Here is a 17,123-nt window from a genome sequence, read left to right on the forward strand (position 1 = left end):
ATGGCGAAATTGGATTGTTCCATCACTTTTCTGGCACTATTTTTCGCCGCAGGACTGCTTTTTGTACCGGCACTTTCAGAGGATATAGCCCCGTCACCCAAGTCCGAGCATCATATAGTCGATGAGGAATTCTTTCAAACTTGCGTCCAGAAAGTTAACGGGAGATGCAGCATTGAAGTGCTGGGATACCTTTTAGCTCCCAAAAATCAGCTCAACGTGAGTCGAGATTGTTGTTTGAAAATAATAGAGTCCGGGATAGATTGTCACCATATTTTGGTGGATGTCGTTTTGTCAATGAGACAGTTAGAGGCATATGAACCTGTAGCCCACAGCAAAAGCAAGGAAGTATGGAACTATTGCATAACGAATTACGGGAAGGAAGCCCATGCTCCGATCTCTCTTGACAAATGAGTTATAATACATTAATTGTAGTTTATAATTTCTCCTGTATTTGTCCATTTTTCTGGACTATTAATAATGATTTTAATTTCAAGCATACAAAGTATAGAGCTTTAAGCAAGGTATATATGTATCTACAAAGTTGCACATTGATATATCCTTGATATATTGTTTTATCAGAATATTTGAAAAGTTATATGTCGCAAAATAATTTAATTTTATCAAATGGACAGGGTTAAAATTTTTTTTTTATGAATTCATGGAGAAAATATCATTAGAAAATTAACACTCAAACAGTAAGTTATGTATGGCATTTCATGGGTGTTTGTTGATATTAAAAAGGAGACAATCAGTCCGGATAGGGCAAAAAAAAAAAAAAAAAAAAAAAACGCTAACGCCATCTAAATTTATTCGGTTCAGCTCAAATTAAATTGTATATTTTTTTTTCCTCACATGATGTTTTTAATTAAAATAAATAAATAAACCTAATAAGAACAAAACTAAATAATAAATTTCGTAAACCATACTTATTCACTTAATATGTAATATACGGAATTAGCAAAACAAAACAATAATCTAAGAATATACGTATCTTAAAATCTCAGTCCGTTTTTTCTGGAAGGAATCAATAAAAATTTTTAGGACCTCCAATTACAAATTGAAAAATAAATCAAACTACTATATTCTTATTGATCTATTTAACTCAATCTAATAATAACATTTTAGTACATACTGAATTTTAGCACTATTGTAAATTCTAGGTCCCATAACAAACTTCGCACTTAACTTGCTGACGAGTCCAATCAGCCTGCCCAAATAAGGAAAACCTGCCTCGTAGTTTGAGGCATTGGAGAAATATGTTCTTTTGTTTTTCTCTTTGAGAGAGGTTGGACAAGTATTTTAATCTAGTGGATCGAACGTAAAATACCTCAAAGCCAATAAATATGAAATTAATTTTTTATAAGGTAATATGTATGTCAATATTAGTTCGTTTAACTATTAAAATTTGAATTTCTATATTAAATTAATAACTTAATTAATGGATGTAATTAACGGAGGAGGGTGTAGATGTTAAATTAATATGTTATAGTGAGCGTTATAAAAAAAACATCTATATAATTCATCTCTAAAATTGAAGAACCATTGTACACAAGCTATTTTGAAAACTTTCCCTTGCTCCCAGTATGGCGAAATTGGATTGTTCCATCACTTTTCTGGCACTATTTTTCGCCGCAGGACTGCTTTTTGTACCGGCACTTTCAGAGGATATAGCCCCGTCACCCAAGTCCGAGCATCATATAGTCGATGAGGAATTCTTTCAAACTTGCGTCTAGAAAGTTAACGGGAGATGCAGCATTGAAGTGCTGGGATACCTTTTAGCTCCCAAAAATCAGCTCAACGTGAGTCGAGATTGTTGTTTGAAAATAATAGAGTCCGGGATAGATTGTCACCATATTTTGGTGGATGTCGTTTTGTCAATGAGACAGTTAGAGGCATATGAACCTGTAGCCCACAGCAAAAGCAAGGAAGTATGGAACTATTGCATAACGAATTACGGGAAGGAAGCCCATGCTCCGATCTCTCTTGACAAATGAGTTATAATACATTAATTGTAGTTTATAATTTCTCCTGTATTTGTCCATTTTTCTGGACTATTAATAATGATTTTAATTTCAAGCATACAAAGTATAGAGCTTTAAGCAAGGTATATATGTATCTACAAAGTTGCACATTGATATATCCTTGATATATTATTTTATTAGAATATTTGAAAAGTTATATGTCGCAAAATAATTTAATTTTATCAAATGGACAGGGTTAAAATTTTTTTTTTATGAATTCATGGAGAAAATATCATTAGAAAATTAACACACAAAAAATAATTTATGTATGGCATTTTATTAGTGTTTTTAGATATTAAAAAGGAGACAAACAGTCCGGATAGGGCCAGAAAAAAAAAAAAAAAAAACGCTAACGCCATCTAAATTTATTCGGTTCAGCTCAAATTAAATTGTATATTTTTTTTTCCTCACATGATGTTTTTAATTAAAATAAATAAATAAACCTAATAAGAACAAAACTAAATAATAAATTTCGTAAACCATACTTATTCACTTAATATGTCATATACAGAATTAGCAAAACAAAACAATAATCTAAGAATATACGTATCTTAAAATCTCAGTCCGTTTTGTCTGGAAGGAATCAATAAAAATTTTTAGGACCTCCAATTACAAATTGAAAAATAAATCAAACTACTATATTCTTATTGATCTATTTAACTCAATCTAATAATAACATTTTAGTACATACTGAATTTTAGCACTATTGTAAATTCTAGGTCCCATAACAAACTTCGCACTTAACTTGCTGACGAGTCCAATCAGCCTGCCCAAATAAGGAAAACCTGCCTCGTAGTTTGAGGCATTGGAGAAATATGTTCTTTTGTTTTTCTCTTTGAGAGAGGTTGGACAAGTATTTTAATCTCGTGGATCGAACGTAAAATACCTCAAAGCCAATAAATATGAAATTAATTTTTTATAAGGTAATATGTATGTCAATATTAGTTCGTTTAACTATTAAAATTTGAATTTCTATCTTAAATTAATAACTTAATTAATGGATGTAATTAACGGAGGAGGGTGTAGATGTTAAATTAATATGTTATAGTGAGCGTTATAAAAAAAACATCTATATAATTCATCTCTAAAATTGAAGAACCATTGTACACAAGCTATTTTGAAAACTTTCCCTTGCTCCCAGTATGGCGAAATTGGATTGTTCCATCACTTTTCTGGCACTATTTTTCGCCGCAGGACTGCTTTTTGTACCGGCACTTTCAGAGGATATAGCCCCGTCACCCAAGTCCGAGCATCATATAGTCGATGAGGAATTCTTTCAAACTTGCGTCCAGAAAGTTAACGGGAGATGCAGCATTGAAGTGCTGGGATACCTTTTAGCTCCCAAAAATCAGCTCAACGTGAGTCGAGATTGTTGTTTGAAAATAATAGAGTCCGGGATAGATTGTCACCATATTTTGGTGGATGTCGTTTTGTCAATGAGACAGTTAGAGGCATATGAACCTGTAGCCCACAGCAAAAGCAAGGAAGTATGGAACTATTGCATAACGAATTACGGGAAGGAAGCCCATGCTCCGATCTCTCTTGACAAATGAGTTATAATACATTAATTGTAGTTTATAATTTCTCCTGTATTTGTCCATTTTTCTGGACTATTAATAATGATTTTAATTTCAAGCATACAAAGTATAGAGCTTTAAGCAAGGTATATATGTATCTACAAAGTTGCACATTGATATATCCTTGATATATTGTTTTATCAGAATATTTGAAAAGTTATATGTCGCAAAATAATTTAATTTTATCAAATGGACAGGGTTAAAATTTTTTTTTTATGAATTCATGGAGAAAATATCATTAGAAAATTAACACTCAAACAGTAAGTTATGTATGGCATTTCATGGGTGTTTGTTGATATTAAAAAGGAGAAAATAAGTACGGATAGGGCCAGAAAAAAAAAAAAAAAAAAAAAACGCTAACGCCATCTAAATTTATTCGGTTCAGCTCAAATTAAATTGTATATTTTTTTTTCCTCACATGATGTTTTTAATTAAAATAAATAAATAAACCTAATAAGAACAAAACTAAATAATAAATTTCGTAAACCATACTTATTCACTTAATATGTAATATACGGAATTAGCAAAACAAAACAATAATCTAAGAATATACGTATCTTAAAATCTCAGTCCGTTTTTTCTGGAAGGAATCAATAAAAATTTTTAGGACCTCCAATTACAAATTGAAAAATAAATCAAACTACTATATTCTTATTGATCTATTTAACTCAATCTAATAATAACATTTTAGTACATACTGAATTTTAGCACTATTGTAAATTCTAGGTCCCATAACAAACTTCGCACTTAACTTGCTGACGAGTCCAATCAGCCTGCCCAAATAAGGAAAACATGCCTCGTAGTTTGAGGCATTGGAGAAATATGTTCTTTTGTTTTTCTCTTTGAGAGAGGTTGGACAAGTATTTTAATCTCGTGGAGCGAACGTAAAATACCTCAAAGCCAATAAATATGAAATTAATTTTTTATAAGGTAATATGTATGTCAATATTAGTTCGTTTAACTATTAAAATTTGAATTTCTATCTTAAATTAATAACTTAATTAATGGATGTAATTAACGGAGGAGGGTGTAGATGTTAAATTAATATGTTATAGTGAGCGTTATAAAAAAAACATATATATAATTCATCTCTAAAATTGAAGAACCATTGTACACAAGCTATTTTGAAAACTTTCCCTTGCTCCCAGTATGGCGAAATTGGATTGTTCCATCACTTTTCTGGCACTATTTTTCGCCGCAGGACTGCTTTTTGTACCGGCACTTTCAGAGGATATAGCCCCGTCACCCAAGTCCGAGCATCATATAGTCGATGAGGAATTCTTTCAAACTTGCGTCCAGAAAGTTAACGGGAGATGCAGCATTGAAGTGCTGGGATACCTTTTAGCTCCCAAAAATCAGCTCAACGTGAGTCGAGATTGTTGTTTGAAAATAATAGAGTCCGGGATAGATTGTCACCATATTTTGGTGGATGTCGTTTTGTCAATGAGACAGTTAGAGGCATATGAACCTGTAGCCCACAGCAAAAGCAAGGAAGTATGGAACTATTGCATAACGAATTACGGGAAGGAAGCCCATGCTCCGATCTCTCTTGACAAATGAGTTATAATACATTAATTGTAGTTTATAATTTCTCCTGTATTTGTTCATTTTTCTGGACTATTAATAATGATTTTAATTTCAAGCATATAAAGTATAGAGCTTTAAGCAAGGTATATATGTATCTACAAAGTTGCACATTGATATATCCTTGACATATTATTTTATCAGAATATTTGAAAAGTTATATGTCGCAAAATAATTTAATTTTATCAAATGGACAGGGTTAAATTTTTTTTTTATGAATTCATGGAGAAAATATTTTTTTGGCTTTGGTTTTTTCTTTTTCCTCAGTTTTTATGTTTTTATTCTGGCTTTGGCAATTGAATTGCAAACCTCAGGCTTGTCTTGCCCACTAACAAATATGATAACCACAGAGACAAAGAGCTTGTGGTTACTTCTTTGGCCATTGTTGAGCTTCTGAATTCTATTATGTCTTCCATAAACCTTCTAAATGGATCTGACAAATTCAGCTAAAAATTATATTCTATGGCCAGCATATGGAATAAGGTTAAATGAGTTTTATTTATTAGATAAGGACCTAACATCACACCAGGATCTTAAACACACTTGAAAATCTCATACTGTTGAGATCCTAAAAAATCATGAATAGTTACAATAGTTGATAACAACTCTCATGTACTCGAATAGTCATGGTTGATCGGATTCTCATGTACTCTTTTGTGTCCATAAATAATAATTGTAAATCAAAACGAAGATACGTAATTTTTGAAGAATAAAATCTCAGTTTATTATTCTCTCTAAACTTTATATCCCTCTCTCTCTTCTCTTCTCTCTCTGTTATCTCTTCTCTCTATATATTTTTCTCTTTCTCTCTCTAACAACCTCTCTCTATATATATTTCTCTCTCTTTCTAAAACATTTTTCTTTCTCTCTCTATTTCTTTCTCCCTCTAAAATCTCCACTCTCTCTTTCTCACAAACTCTCTTCTTCTCTCTTCCCAACTTTCTCTCTTCTCTCTTTTCAGAATCTTCTTTTCTTCCCTAAAATTCAAATTCTGCACCAATATTTTCTTAAATTCAACTTCTGCCCCACTATTTCCTCAAATACAAATTTTGCCCCAATATTTTCTAAATTTTAGATTCTGCCCAACCTTTCAAATTTTCTCATAATCACCCCAAAATCATTCAAAGTTTAATATTTTTCTAAATTGAAGGTCCGGTGAATTACATGTCAAAACCAGATCCTAACAATTTAGTATCAGAGGCAGGTTCCAGATCCCAATGGGAGCCGATGATGGCCGACATTGCGAAATTTTTGATCAGATAGAGGAAAAACTCAATCTGATGATCCAGTTGTTGAGTTCTGACGTTACCTCTCTGGAGGACGCAAAACCAATGGCCTCTATTGCAGCTGTGCGCGAAGTGCAGAGTGGGACTCTTTTTTTCCCTATGCGGCATGACGAAGAAGATAAAACAAAAAGGGGTAAACTGGCTTTTAACAAGGCAAACCCTAAAACCGGTTCAATGACTAAATCAGTTGAAAAAACCCTAAAACTGCTGGTTCGAGCCGGACTAATTCAAAGACAATATGAGGCCAGACTAAACCCGTGTCAAACCGAATTAGTTTATTGAACCAAACCGATCAGACCCCAGTGGACCGAATCGAACCACTCAATCTCTCTGTCACTCATATTCCCTTGTTCTCTCTTGGTCTCTCACTAATGAAAACAAAACAGAAGAAGGAGAAGCGGAAGAAGAGGAAGTGGAAGAAGAAAAAACAGAAGAAAAATGAAAAAAAAAGTGGGAAAGGAAACAAAAGAAGCGAAAGAAGAAAAGATACAAAAGATCCACATGAAGTTCTTCGGTAGCACATTAAAATATATACATATATATAAATTAATAATATCTATATATAATCATAATAAATAGTAATAATATCCTTAGATAGCAAATGTTGGAAGCTGAATTTCAACCTTGGGGACAAGGTTGATATCCAAGGAGAAGAAATTGTTGAGATCCTAGAAAATCATGAATAATTGTAATGGTTGATAAGAATTCTCACGTACTCAAATAGTTGCAATGGTTGATAAAAATTCTCATGTAACCTTTCATGTTTATAAATAATAGTTGTAAATCAAATCTAAGGAATGTAATTTTTGTAGAATAAAATCTCAGTTTATTATTCTCTCTCTAAACTTTCTATCTCTCTTATCTCTTCTCTCTTCTCCCTGTTATCTCTTCTCTCTATAAATTTCTCTTTCTCTCTCTAAAAGCCTCTCTCTATATATATATTTCTCTCTTTCTCTCTCTAACAGTCTCTCTGTTTCTAAGACAATCTTTCTTTCTCCCTCTAAAATCTCCACTCTCTCTCTTACAAACTCTCCTCTCTCCCTGACTTCCTCTCTTCTCTCTTTTCAGAATCTTCTTTTCTTCCCTAAAATTCAAATTCTGCACCAATATTTTCTTAAATTTAACTTCTGCCCCACTATTTCCTCAAATACAGATTCTGTCCCAATAGTTTCTCAATTTCAAATTCTGCCCCAACCTCTCAAATTTTCTCAGAATTACCCCAAAATCATTTAAATTTATATATTTTTAACTAACTAATTATTATATATATTATTACTTTAACTGAAAATTTAAATATATTATCATTTTTTTATTTTTAAAAATTATAAGGAAACATCAAATTCAATTTCATCTGAAGATAAATCAGGCTTATAGTCCTTGAGGACGAGCAGGGATCCTTTCAAATTCCATACTTCACGACTGCAGACTCTTTTCTTATCTTCCTCTTGATATATATATATATATATATATATATATAGGTAAACACTACGAACATCTCTTTTATTATATATGGTGTTCTTCCCTTGTTAATAGATATGGATAAGCTCTGTACAGTATAGGACAGGTAAGCTGCGTAAAACCTATGAACAGCCACCATTAATCAAAGTCAGAGCCATACTTTACAAATTAAAATTCATGAAATAATTTCCCACATCTCCACCGAGCCGCCTCATATGCTATATAAATACCCTACAACCTCAGGAACTCATCCTCACTTGTTCTATTGAATTTTACATATAAGAGAAACAAAAACAATTTAGAGAAAAAGGAATGGCGTCTGAATGCCCAGGTAAGTACGGATCAACTCTTCTTTTCATATATAAGGGTAATTAATTAGTGCACAATTATAAGAAATTATATACATATACATATATGTATGGGTGTTGCAGGTAAAAACTCATGGCCGGAACTTGTTGGGAAAAACGGAGATGAGGCAGGGGAAACCATAAAGAGAGAAAATCCAAATGTCTTGGAAGCCATCGTGTTGTTGGAAGGAACTCCGGTGATCAAGAATTTTAGCTGCAACAGGGTTTGGGTTTAGGTAAGCGATTGCAAGATTGTTACTCTAGTTCCTACTATAGGCTAACATTGCCCCACGTAATTTCATATAATAAATGTAATAATACATGGGCTAGTTTCTTGACTGATCTAGCTTCCATTGTAACCAAATAAATAAATAAGTAGTTTTTATTTAATTTTCAATAATTAGTAAATTCTCTTATGTTATTTTTCTTTAGATATTTATTTGAATAATTGGAAATAAATAAATGTGACTGATATTTTATGTGATTTAATAGTTTATTATATATTAATATTATATCCTATTTTCTAATTATATACAATTTGGATTTTAATTTGATTTAAAAATTTTATTTAATTTCAATGCAAATCAAATTTTGGAGGGTAATTAGAAACCAAACTAAATTAAACTATTTCGGTTTAGTTTTTCATTTGGGTTAAATTTTTTAGTTTGGACAAAATAACTTGTAATACCCAAATTAATTTTTTGTAATTTAAATTAATTTGTAAATGTAGTTTTTTTAATTTTTTATTTTAATTTAGTATAAAAATGAAAAAAATTTGAAAGAGAATGAAATTGAAAAGAATTTTGAAAAAAAAAACAAGTGAAATTTTGGATTTTGAGGGTATTTTTGAAAGAAAAATCGAAAACTATGGGTCAAAATGTAATTTAAAAAAGTTATACCACATAAGATGCCCGGTTAGTAGCTCTTACGAACTAGAACGCGCCACGTGGCAACGAACACTGACACGGTGCCACACGGGAGGCCACGCGGGCGATCCGCGTGCCCGCGATCGAACCGTCCATATTCGCTCCCGCGTGCACAGACGACCTGGATGTGTTCTCTCCCTAAACGCGCTTGGACGGTCAGATTTAAATGCGATCAACGGTCCAGATCCACTTCTTATTTAAACGCGATTGGACGGTTCATATCAGATAGCGATGAACGGTCTAGATTCACTCCCTATTTAATTGTGATCAGACGTTTCAGATCAATCGCGATGGACGGCCCATATTAAAAGGGGACGAATATAAATAATCCTCTTCACACCAAATCCTAAGCCTAGCCGTCAGACACCCTCATCGGAGAAAAAGACCCAACCGCTGGAAAGGAGAACCACCACCATCCACCGCCGCGCCGGAGCCACTTCCGATCGCCAAAAGAAGTAACAAAATTTCTTTTTGCTCAGAATTCAATTTTAAACACCCCCGTGGCCATATCGGAGTAAAATGATCAACCAATTGGCCAAAAACTACGGGCAAAGCCCGGCAGTGCCGCTGCAAAAAATTTAAAAAACCACATCCGATAAGGCCCTTTCCGATTTCTGTTATGCAAAATTTTTTCACCGTTTCCTTCTCTACAGGTTGACCAAAGTAAAACACTCAACCGCAAAAGCGAGCTAGCGGAGCCGCCTCACCGAAGAGCCCTGCTGCTGGTGAGTTTCAGTTTTTCAATTTTTTCGGCCAACTGGGGTCCCTTAATGTGTTTTCTCGCAAGGATTGATGCAAAACTGGCCAAAAATAGGCAACCTGAGGTGGATCACCATCGCGGGCAGCGGCGTCGTCGCCGAAGCACGGTGGAGCCACTGTGCTGGAATTTCAAAATTAGCCAAAAAGAGGTCCTTATACTGTTTTTGGATTTTTTGGGATATTTGTAGATACCTGTAGCGTGTTTTAATTTCCGAAGAAAAATTCAGGGAATCCGGGGACCGCGACGGGCACAGTCAATAAGTTTCATTTTTTAGGCATCGAATTGAGTAAGAATCTCTTACTCTATTCTCTGTTATGGAATTGAAGTTAAATTAATAATAATACGGTATTTTATACAATTTAAAAAATATTCATAATTAATTATGTGTTCGAAAATTATATATTATTGTTTCTGTTAATTATTTTTACGGTTTGAATGCATGATAGTATCTGATTGATCGATTTTACAGCTTTGAATGCATGTATTGTTTATTTTATGGGTTTACAGTTGAATTGAAAAAAAGAGAGATTAAAGAAAAATGGAAAATTGTGTGATTAAGTGAATGGATGAAGCGACAACCTTACTGGATATCCTGAGAGATGGTAGACGAACTGGGCGTATAGAAAATCCTACCATGAATGTTGCTTCATACCGGATGGGGTATCGAAGTTTGGTAATTTGACACTCATACCAGATAGGGTATGGGGACGACCCATTTCACCATCACACTGGACAGAGTATTGAGGTTTAGTGGTTTGGCGCTCATATCGGACTGGGTATGGAGACGGCCCGTTAATTTGAAATGTTAAAGGAAATGGTTCACGTGTTGTAGGAACATCCTTATAAACCCCCATGGATACTAATAGGTTGATAAAGGATAGAATTGTTATTCAAATCGATTGCATATGAAATCATTATTTGAGTTATGTTATTATCTCTATAAGTTGTTTTGTAAATCTCACTACAGTAAATAGATGGCAAAAGATTTTGTTTATGATAAATGAATTTATTTAATTAAGAGCTCCATTAGTTGTTTTGATTTTTCTACCAACCTTCATTTCTATGTCGTTGAATAGCGTGATATTCTTACTGGGATAGCGTAGCTCATTTCTTATTTAACCATTTTAGATCAAGATGACCAGAATCCAGAGGCTGATCCATAAGAGAGTTGCGAGTAGCATACCAGTTTTATTTATTTTCCGTTTATTTCATTAATTTTTTGTATTTCCTTCAAAAATGTAATTTATGTAGCACTATTTAGTACTTTATTTATTTTCCGTTTATTTCATTAATTTTTGTATTTATTTCAAAAGTGTAATTTCTGTAGCATTATTTAGTACTTTAAGTTATTGTGTAAGAAATATAGACACTAACTAATTATTTCGTTTCCACACTTAATTTATGAATTATTTCTTTTAAAATTTCGGAACCGTTACATAACTTACAACCTACGCAACGCATTATTTACTTAAGGCACACATGAATATTACCTAAAGAAAACCAATAATATATTGACGTATAAATTAATGTCACTACAATGTATATAAATCTATTGAACTCAAGAATGGTCTTGCCCATAAATAACATCTTAATTTGTAATTAATTCCCTTCTTTAATGCATTTTTAAGTTTCTGATTTAAGAAAAAACACTTATATCCCACCTCATCAGCTATGTAAATCCATCAACTCATCTTCACTTGTTTTATTGAATTATAGAGAGAAAATGTCATCTGATTGCCCAGGTCAGTATGGATCAACCTTTTTTTCTCTCAATTTTATTTTAATAAAAGTGAATGATTAATTCTTATTTTCTAGTAATATCTTACTAATTGATACAATTGGTTAAATCTCGTAAAATTATTTCATAGAAATTTATTGATATATATATATATTTTATAATATTAAATAATCAGTATTCTTTCTGTTTTCATTGTAACAAAAAATTCAATTTTTGTGTAAAAAAGACCCCTATTATCTCTTTAGTTTATCACATATTTTATTAAGTAATCAAATTATTTAACCTAACATGTCCGGTTGACACCTAGACTAAACTCTTACAATTTTATTAGGAAAAAAAAAATGTAAAAAGTGAAGTCTCTTATTTTGTCAGTAATTTAATTTAGAAATATTACATGTGTATATATAAGTTAATGAATTAATGCATAGTTATAAGAAAATATACATATGTATATATGGGTGTTGCAGGTAAAAACTCATGGCCGGAGCTTGTAGGGAGAAACGGAGATGAGGCAGCGGAAATTATAAAGAGAGAAAATCCACTTGTGGCTGAAGCCACTGTGTTGCCGGAAGGAAATAAGGTGATCCTAGATTTTGACTGCGGAAGGGTTTGGATTAGGGTCAACGCGTGCAACATTGTAACCGTAGTTCCTCATACAGGCTAATATTCTCTACCTGGATTTTTAATTAATTTTCTTAAGTTCAGAGTCGTCCTCATAATATTGTGATATTAATTTAATTCCTTATAATAAATAAATAAATATATAATGTGTCTTTATTTGAAATTAATTAAAATTTTTGTGAATCATTTCCATTTTCGAGAATACTCAATACAAAGGTAATTTTTGAGAAAATATTTTTAATATTGTGGGTTGAACATAAAATACCTCGAAACCTATGAGACTAATTTTTTATGACATAATACATATGTTAATATTAATTTATTTAATAATTAAAATTTGAATTTCTAAGAGATGTAATTAATAGAGGGTGTACATTTTAAATTAATCTATTATAGGGAACGTTACAAAAAAATATCTAGGAGATTGGATTAAATTTTAATTGGACCGAGCCCAAATGGAAATGGGCTAGATATGTGTTCAGATTTTATTTGGTCTAGGAGACAAAAACAAAAAATGAAGGGATGTGAGGGATCTAAACCTGAGTTGGCCGACCCTAATAGAAAACCAGGCTAGGGAAGAGAGAGAAGCCCGTGGTGGGCTGAACGTTAAGAAAAAAAGAAATCATATATGTATATATAGAAGACAGCTGAAGTTTGATCCAAATAATAGTGGGTCGAACCCATAGAAAAGATCTTTTAGAAAGAAAGATTTTGGTCTAATGAACCTGGTGAGGCCAAGTCCATAGGAAGCGTATAAGAAAAATTTAAAATACTAGTGGGCCAAATCTTCCTAAAATGGATTAGAAGTGAAAAGGTTTTGGGTAGGTCGAAGGATGGGAAAGAAAATAAAACTTAGTTTGAGGTAATAAATATGAAATTAATTTTTTATAACATAATATATATGTTAATATTAGTTTGTTTGATGATTAAAATTTGAATTTCTATATTAAATTAATAATTTAATTAAGAGATGTAATTAATAGAGGGTGTATATATTAAATTATTACAAAAAAATATCTATATAATTAATTTCTGAAACTAAAGAACCATTGTACATAAGCTATTCCAAAAATTTTTTTTTGTGCCCAATAAAATAAAATTGGATTGTTCCATCACTTTATTGGCACTTTTTGTTCCTACAGGATTACTTTTTATACTAACATTTTCACAAGATATAAATTCGTCACTCAAGTATAGACATCATATAATTGATGAAGAATTCTATCAAACTTGTGTCCATAAAGTTAGTGAGAGATGCAACATAGAAGTGTTAGAATACTTTTTTTTCCAAAAAAATTAAGTTAACATGAGTCGAGATTGTTGTTTGAAAATAAAAAATTCCGGGATAAATTATCACCATCTTGTGATGGATGTCGTTTTGTCAATAAAATAATTACAGGCATATGAACCTGTAGCTCACCAAAAAACAAGGAAGTATGGAATGCATATTGAATTACAGAAAGGAAACGCGTGCTCCAATCACTCTTGACAAACGAGTTATAATACATAATCATAGTTGATAATTTCTCCCACATATATCTATTTTTCTGGGCTATTAATGTTAATTTTAATTTGAAGCATATAAAGTATCGAGCTTTTAGCAAGGTATATGTATACTTACAAAGTTATATATTGATATATCCTTCATATATTATTTTATCAAAATATTTAAAAGTTATATATTGTAAAATAATTTAATTTCATCACATAGACCTGGTTAAATTATATGAATTCACAAAAAAATCAGTTGAAAATTAACATTCAAATAATAGGTTATGTATGATATTTCATGAGTTTTTATTAATATGAAAGAAGATTGAATTAGATCAAATAGGCCAAAAAAAAAAAAACAGACTATCTAAATTTATTTGGTTAAATTCAAATTAATTGTAAATATTTTTCCTTACATGAGTTTTAATTAAAAAATAATTAATAAATCTAATAAAAATAAAACTAAATAATAAATTTCATAAACAATAATTATTTATTTAATAGATCATTTATGGAATTAATAAGATAAAATAATAATCTAAGAATATATATACCTTAAAATCTCGGTCCATTTAATCTGGACGGAATGAAATAAAACTCTTTAGGACATCTAATTCCAAATTGAAAATTAAATCAAACTATTGTATTCTAATTCGTTCTATTTAATTTCATCTAATATTAATTGTCTAGTATATGCCGAATTTTACCACTACTATAAACTCTAGGTACCATAACAGACTTTGCACTGAACTTGCTAATGAGTCCAATGATCTGCCCAAATAAGGAAAATTTGACCCATAATTTGAGGGATTGGAGAAATATTTTCTTTTGTTTTTCTCTTTTTGAATGATTGGGCAAATATTTTCAATCTTGTGGATTGAATATAAAATACCTCAAAGCCAATAAATATGAGAGTAATTTTTTTTAACATAATATATTTGTTAATATCATTTTGCTTAATGATTAAATTTTGAATTTCTATCTTAAATTAATAATTTAATTAAGAGATATAATTAATGAAGGGTGTACATATTAAATTAATCTATTACAGCGAGCATTACAAAAAAGTATCTATCTAATTAGTCGTTGAAACTAAAGAACTATTGTACACAAGCTATTCCAAAAACTAAAGAACCACTGTACACAAGCTATTCCAAAAACTTTCTTTTGGTCCCAATAAGGCAAAATTGGATTGTTCCTTCAATTTTCTGGCACTTTTTGTCACTGCAGGACTACTCTTTATACCGATATTTTCACAAAATATAAGTTTGTCACCCAAGTATGGACACCATATAATTGATGAGGAATTCTATCAAACTTGTGTCCATAAAATTAATGGGAGATGCAACATTGAAGTGTTAGAATATTTTTTTCTCAAGAAAATAAGGTTAACGTGAGTCGAAATTGCTGTTTGAAAATAATATATTCTAGGATTGATTGTCACCATCTTGTGGTGGATATCGTTTTGTCAATGAAACAGTTGCAGACATATGAACTTGTAGCTCACAAGAAAAACAAGGAAGTATGGAACTATTGCATATTGAATTATGGGAAGGAAGTACATGCTCCCATCTCTCTTGACAAATGAGTTATAGAACATAATTGTAGTTTATAATTTTTCCTATATATGTCCATTTTTTTGGATTATTAACAATAATTTTAATTTGAAGCGTATAAAATATCGAGTTTTTTGCAAAGTATATATATCTACAAAGTTATATATTGATATATATCCTTCATATATTGTTTCATCAAAATATTTGAAAAGTTATATATTGCAAAATAATTTAATTTTATCATATAGACCTAGTTTGTAACAACCCCAGTTTTCAAAGTTGGTTGTTATACTAATCAAACATGTAAGATTTATTCACATTATTTTTAATAAATAACACATCAAATCTCAAGACATCAACCTGCATAAATTTTCATTCCATTTGAAACTCATGTATACATATATATACTCGTGTATACTAAATCTCATTTACCTCATTTACAATGCCAAACTAGATTATCAAGTGTTAATAATGGAAGTATAAGTAATTCCATCTAAATGAGACATGTATATGTGTAATTATATCAAAACAATCTCATACCATGCTCTAAATCAACGATAATTGCTCTATGGTACGCCTTACTTATTCCAAAGTTTGAACACACGCTTCTTGTACATCCGATTCTTACTCTTGTTTTATCTGCTCTGTAATATATAACATGTAATGAGCTATATAGCCCAGTAAGTAAAATTTAAAATTCACATCAAAACAAGTAAAAAATTTACATCTAACTTCCCGGTACTGGGCATTATCCAACTTAACCATTTCCCTTCCTTTCTCTCACTATCATTGGTCATATATGTAGTCTCTGCATTCAGCATAGCAAACCCTAACCCATTACAACAAGTTTTTGCTCTGCTTACTCCTAATTTCCCTCCTAAAAAGTCATCTATTCACAACCATATACCTCCATTTGCCTGTCCCTAATTCTTCCCAACTTAGTCTACCCCTAGCAGGTCTATTTTCCTTTAACCATAATTTGCCCAGTATCTTAGTCTAACTCCCACCGTAAACCTCTCCTCAACTTCTTAAATTTGCCTAATGGAGCACCAACGCCTCTCAAATTATTAAGAACACCCTCACCAAACTCCCTACGTTTTTCTCTTCAGTTCAGCCCGTATTTCCCCCCTCTTCCCCTGATTTATTTTATTTCCCACAGCCCCTATCCTAATTTCTACCCCTAACGCTAATTACCATCAATCCAGCTTCCCTCTTGACATATTTACAACATTTCCATGGTGCTTAAGCCACTGGATATTCACCCATTCCACAGTTATAGCCATTAGATGTACCAAGATTGCAAACATAAAAGAAAAGAGAAAAGTAACTAAAACGAAGAAGAAAGAAGGAAAAAAATATAGATAAATAATTAGTTCTTGGGTCATCAAACCCTCGACCCAGCCACTTGGCCACAATAGAATCCCATATTCCTTCACCTCCAGATCATAGAACCGCAAATATTACAATTGCCCACCAATTGCATGTCAATGCCAATCACACACACCTGACGCATCGAACCCTCGACCCAACCACTAGGCCATAATAGAATCCTATATTCCTTCAAATTTGGATCACAGAATGGTAAATATTACAATTTCCCACCAACGACATATCAATGCCAATCACACACACTCAGGGCATCGACCCCTCAACCAAATAACTGGGACTACTGTATTGTAATTTTAGCATATTCCAAGCACAACAAGCACATGAACACAATGAATATACTAGAGTAAAGCAAATGTGTAAATCCCCAAG

General features: G+C 31.8%; 3 protein-coding genes and 1 pseudogene across 3 annotated transcripts; all 4 read left to right on the forward strand.

The window, feature by feature from the left end:
• On the forward strand, positions 1 to 411 carry LOC148239663 (protein DOWN-REGULATED IN DIF1 11-like). The gene has a single exon (XM_088212215.1). The coding sequence runs from the start codon at positions 1 to 3 to the stop codon at positions 409 to 411; it is 411 nt and encodes a 136-aa protein (XP_088068341.1).
• Positions 412 to 3,163: 2,752 nt separating this feature from the next.
• LOC148239664 (protein DOWN-REGULATED IN DIF1 11-like) lies at positions 3,164 to 3,574 on the forward strand. The gene has a single exon (XM_088212216.1). It carries the CDS (start codon positions 3,164 to 3,166, stop codon positions 3,572 to 3,574), a length of 411 nt encoding a protein of 136 aa, XP_088068342.1.
• Positions 3,575 to 4,747: 1,173 nt separating this feature from the next.
• Positions 4,748 to 5,158, forward strand: LOC148239665 (protein DOWN-REGULATED IN DIF1 11-like). The gene has a single exon (XM_088212217.1). It carries the CDS (start codon positions 4,748 to 4,750, stop codon positions 5,156 to 5,158), a length of 411 nt encoding a protein of 136 aa, XP_088068343.1.
• A 2,823-nt stretch (positions 5,159 to 7,981) lies between these two features.
• On the forward strand, positions 7,982 to 8,647 carry LOC148239666 (proteinase inhibitor pseudogene; annotated as a pseudogene).
• Positions 8,648 to 17,123: the final 8,476 nt, after the last annotated feature.

This window comes from Carica papaya, unplaced genomic scaffold (genome assembly GCF_054855325.1).
Source record: "Carica papaya isolate Zhongbai unplaced genomic scaffold, ASM5485532v1 h2tg000034l, whole genome shotgun sequence".
NCBI classification, from domain to species: Eukaryota; Viridiplantae; Streptophyta; class Magnoliopsida; order Brassicales; family Caricaceae; genus Carica; species Carica papaya.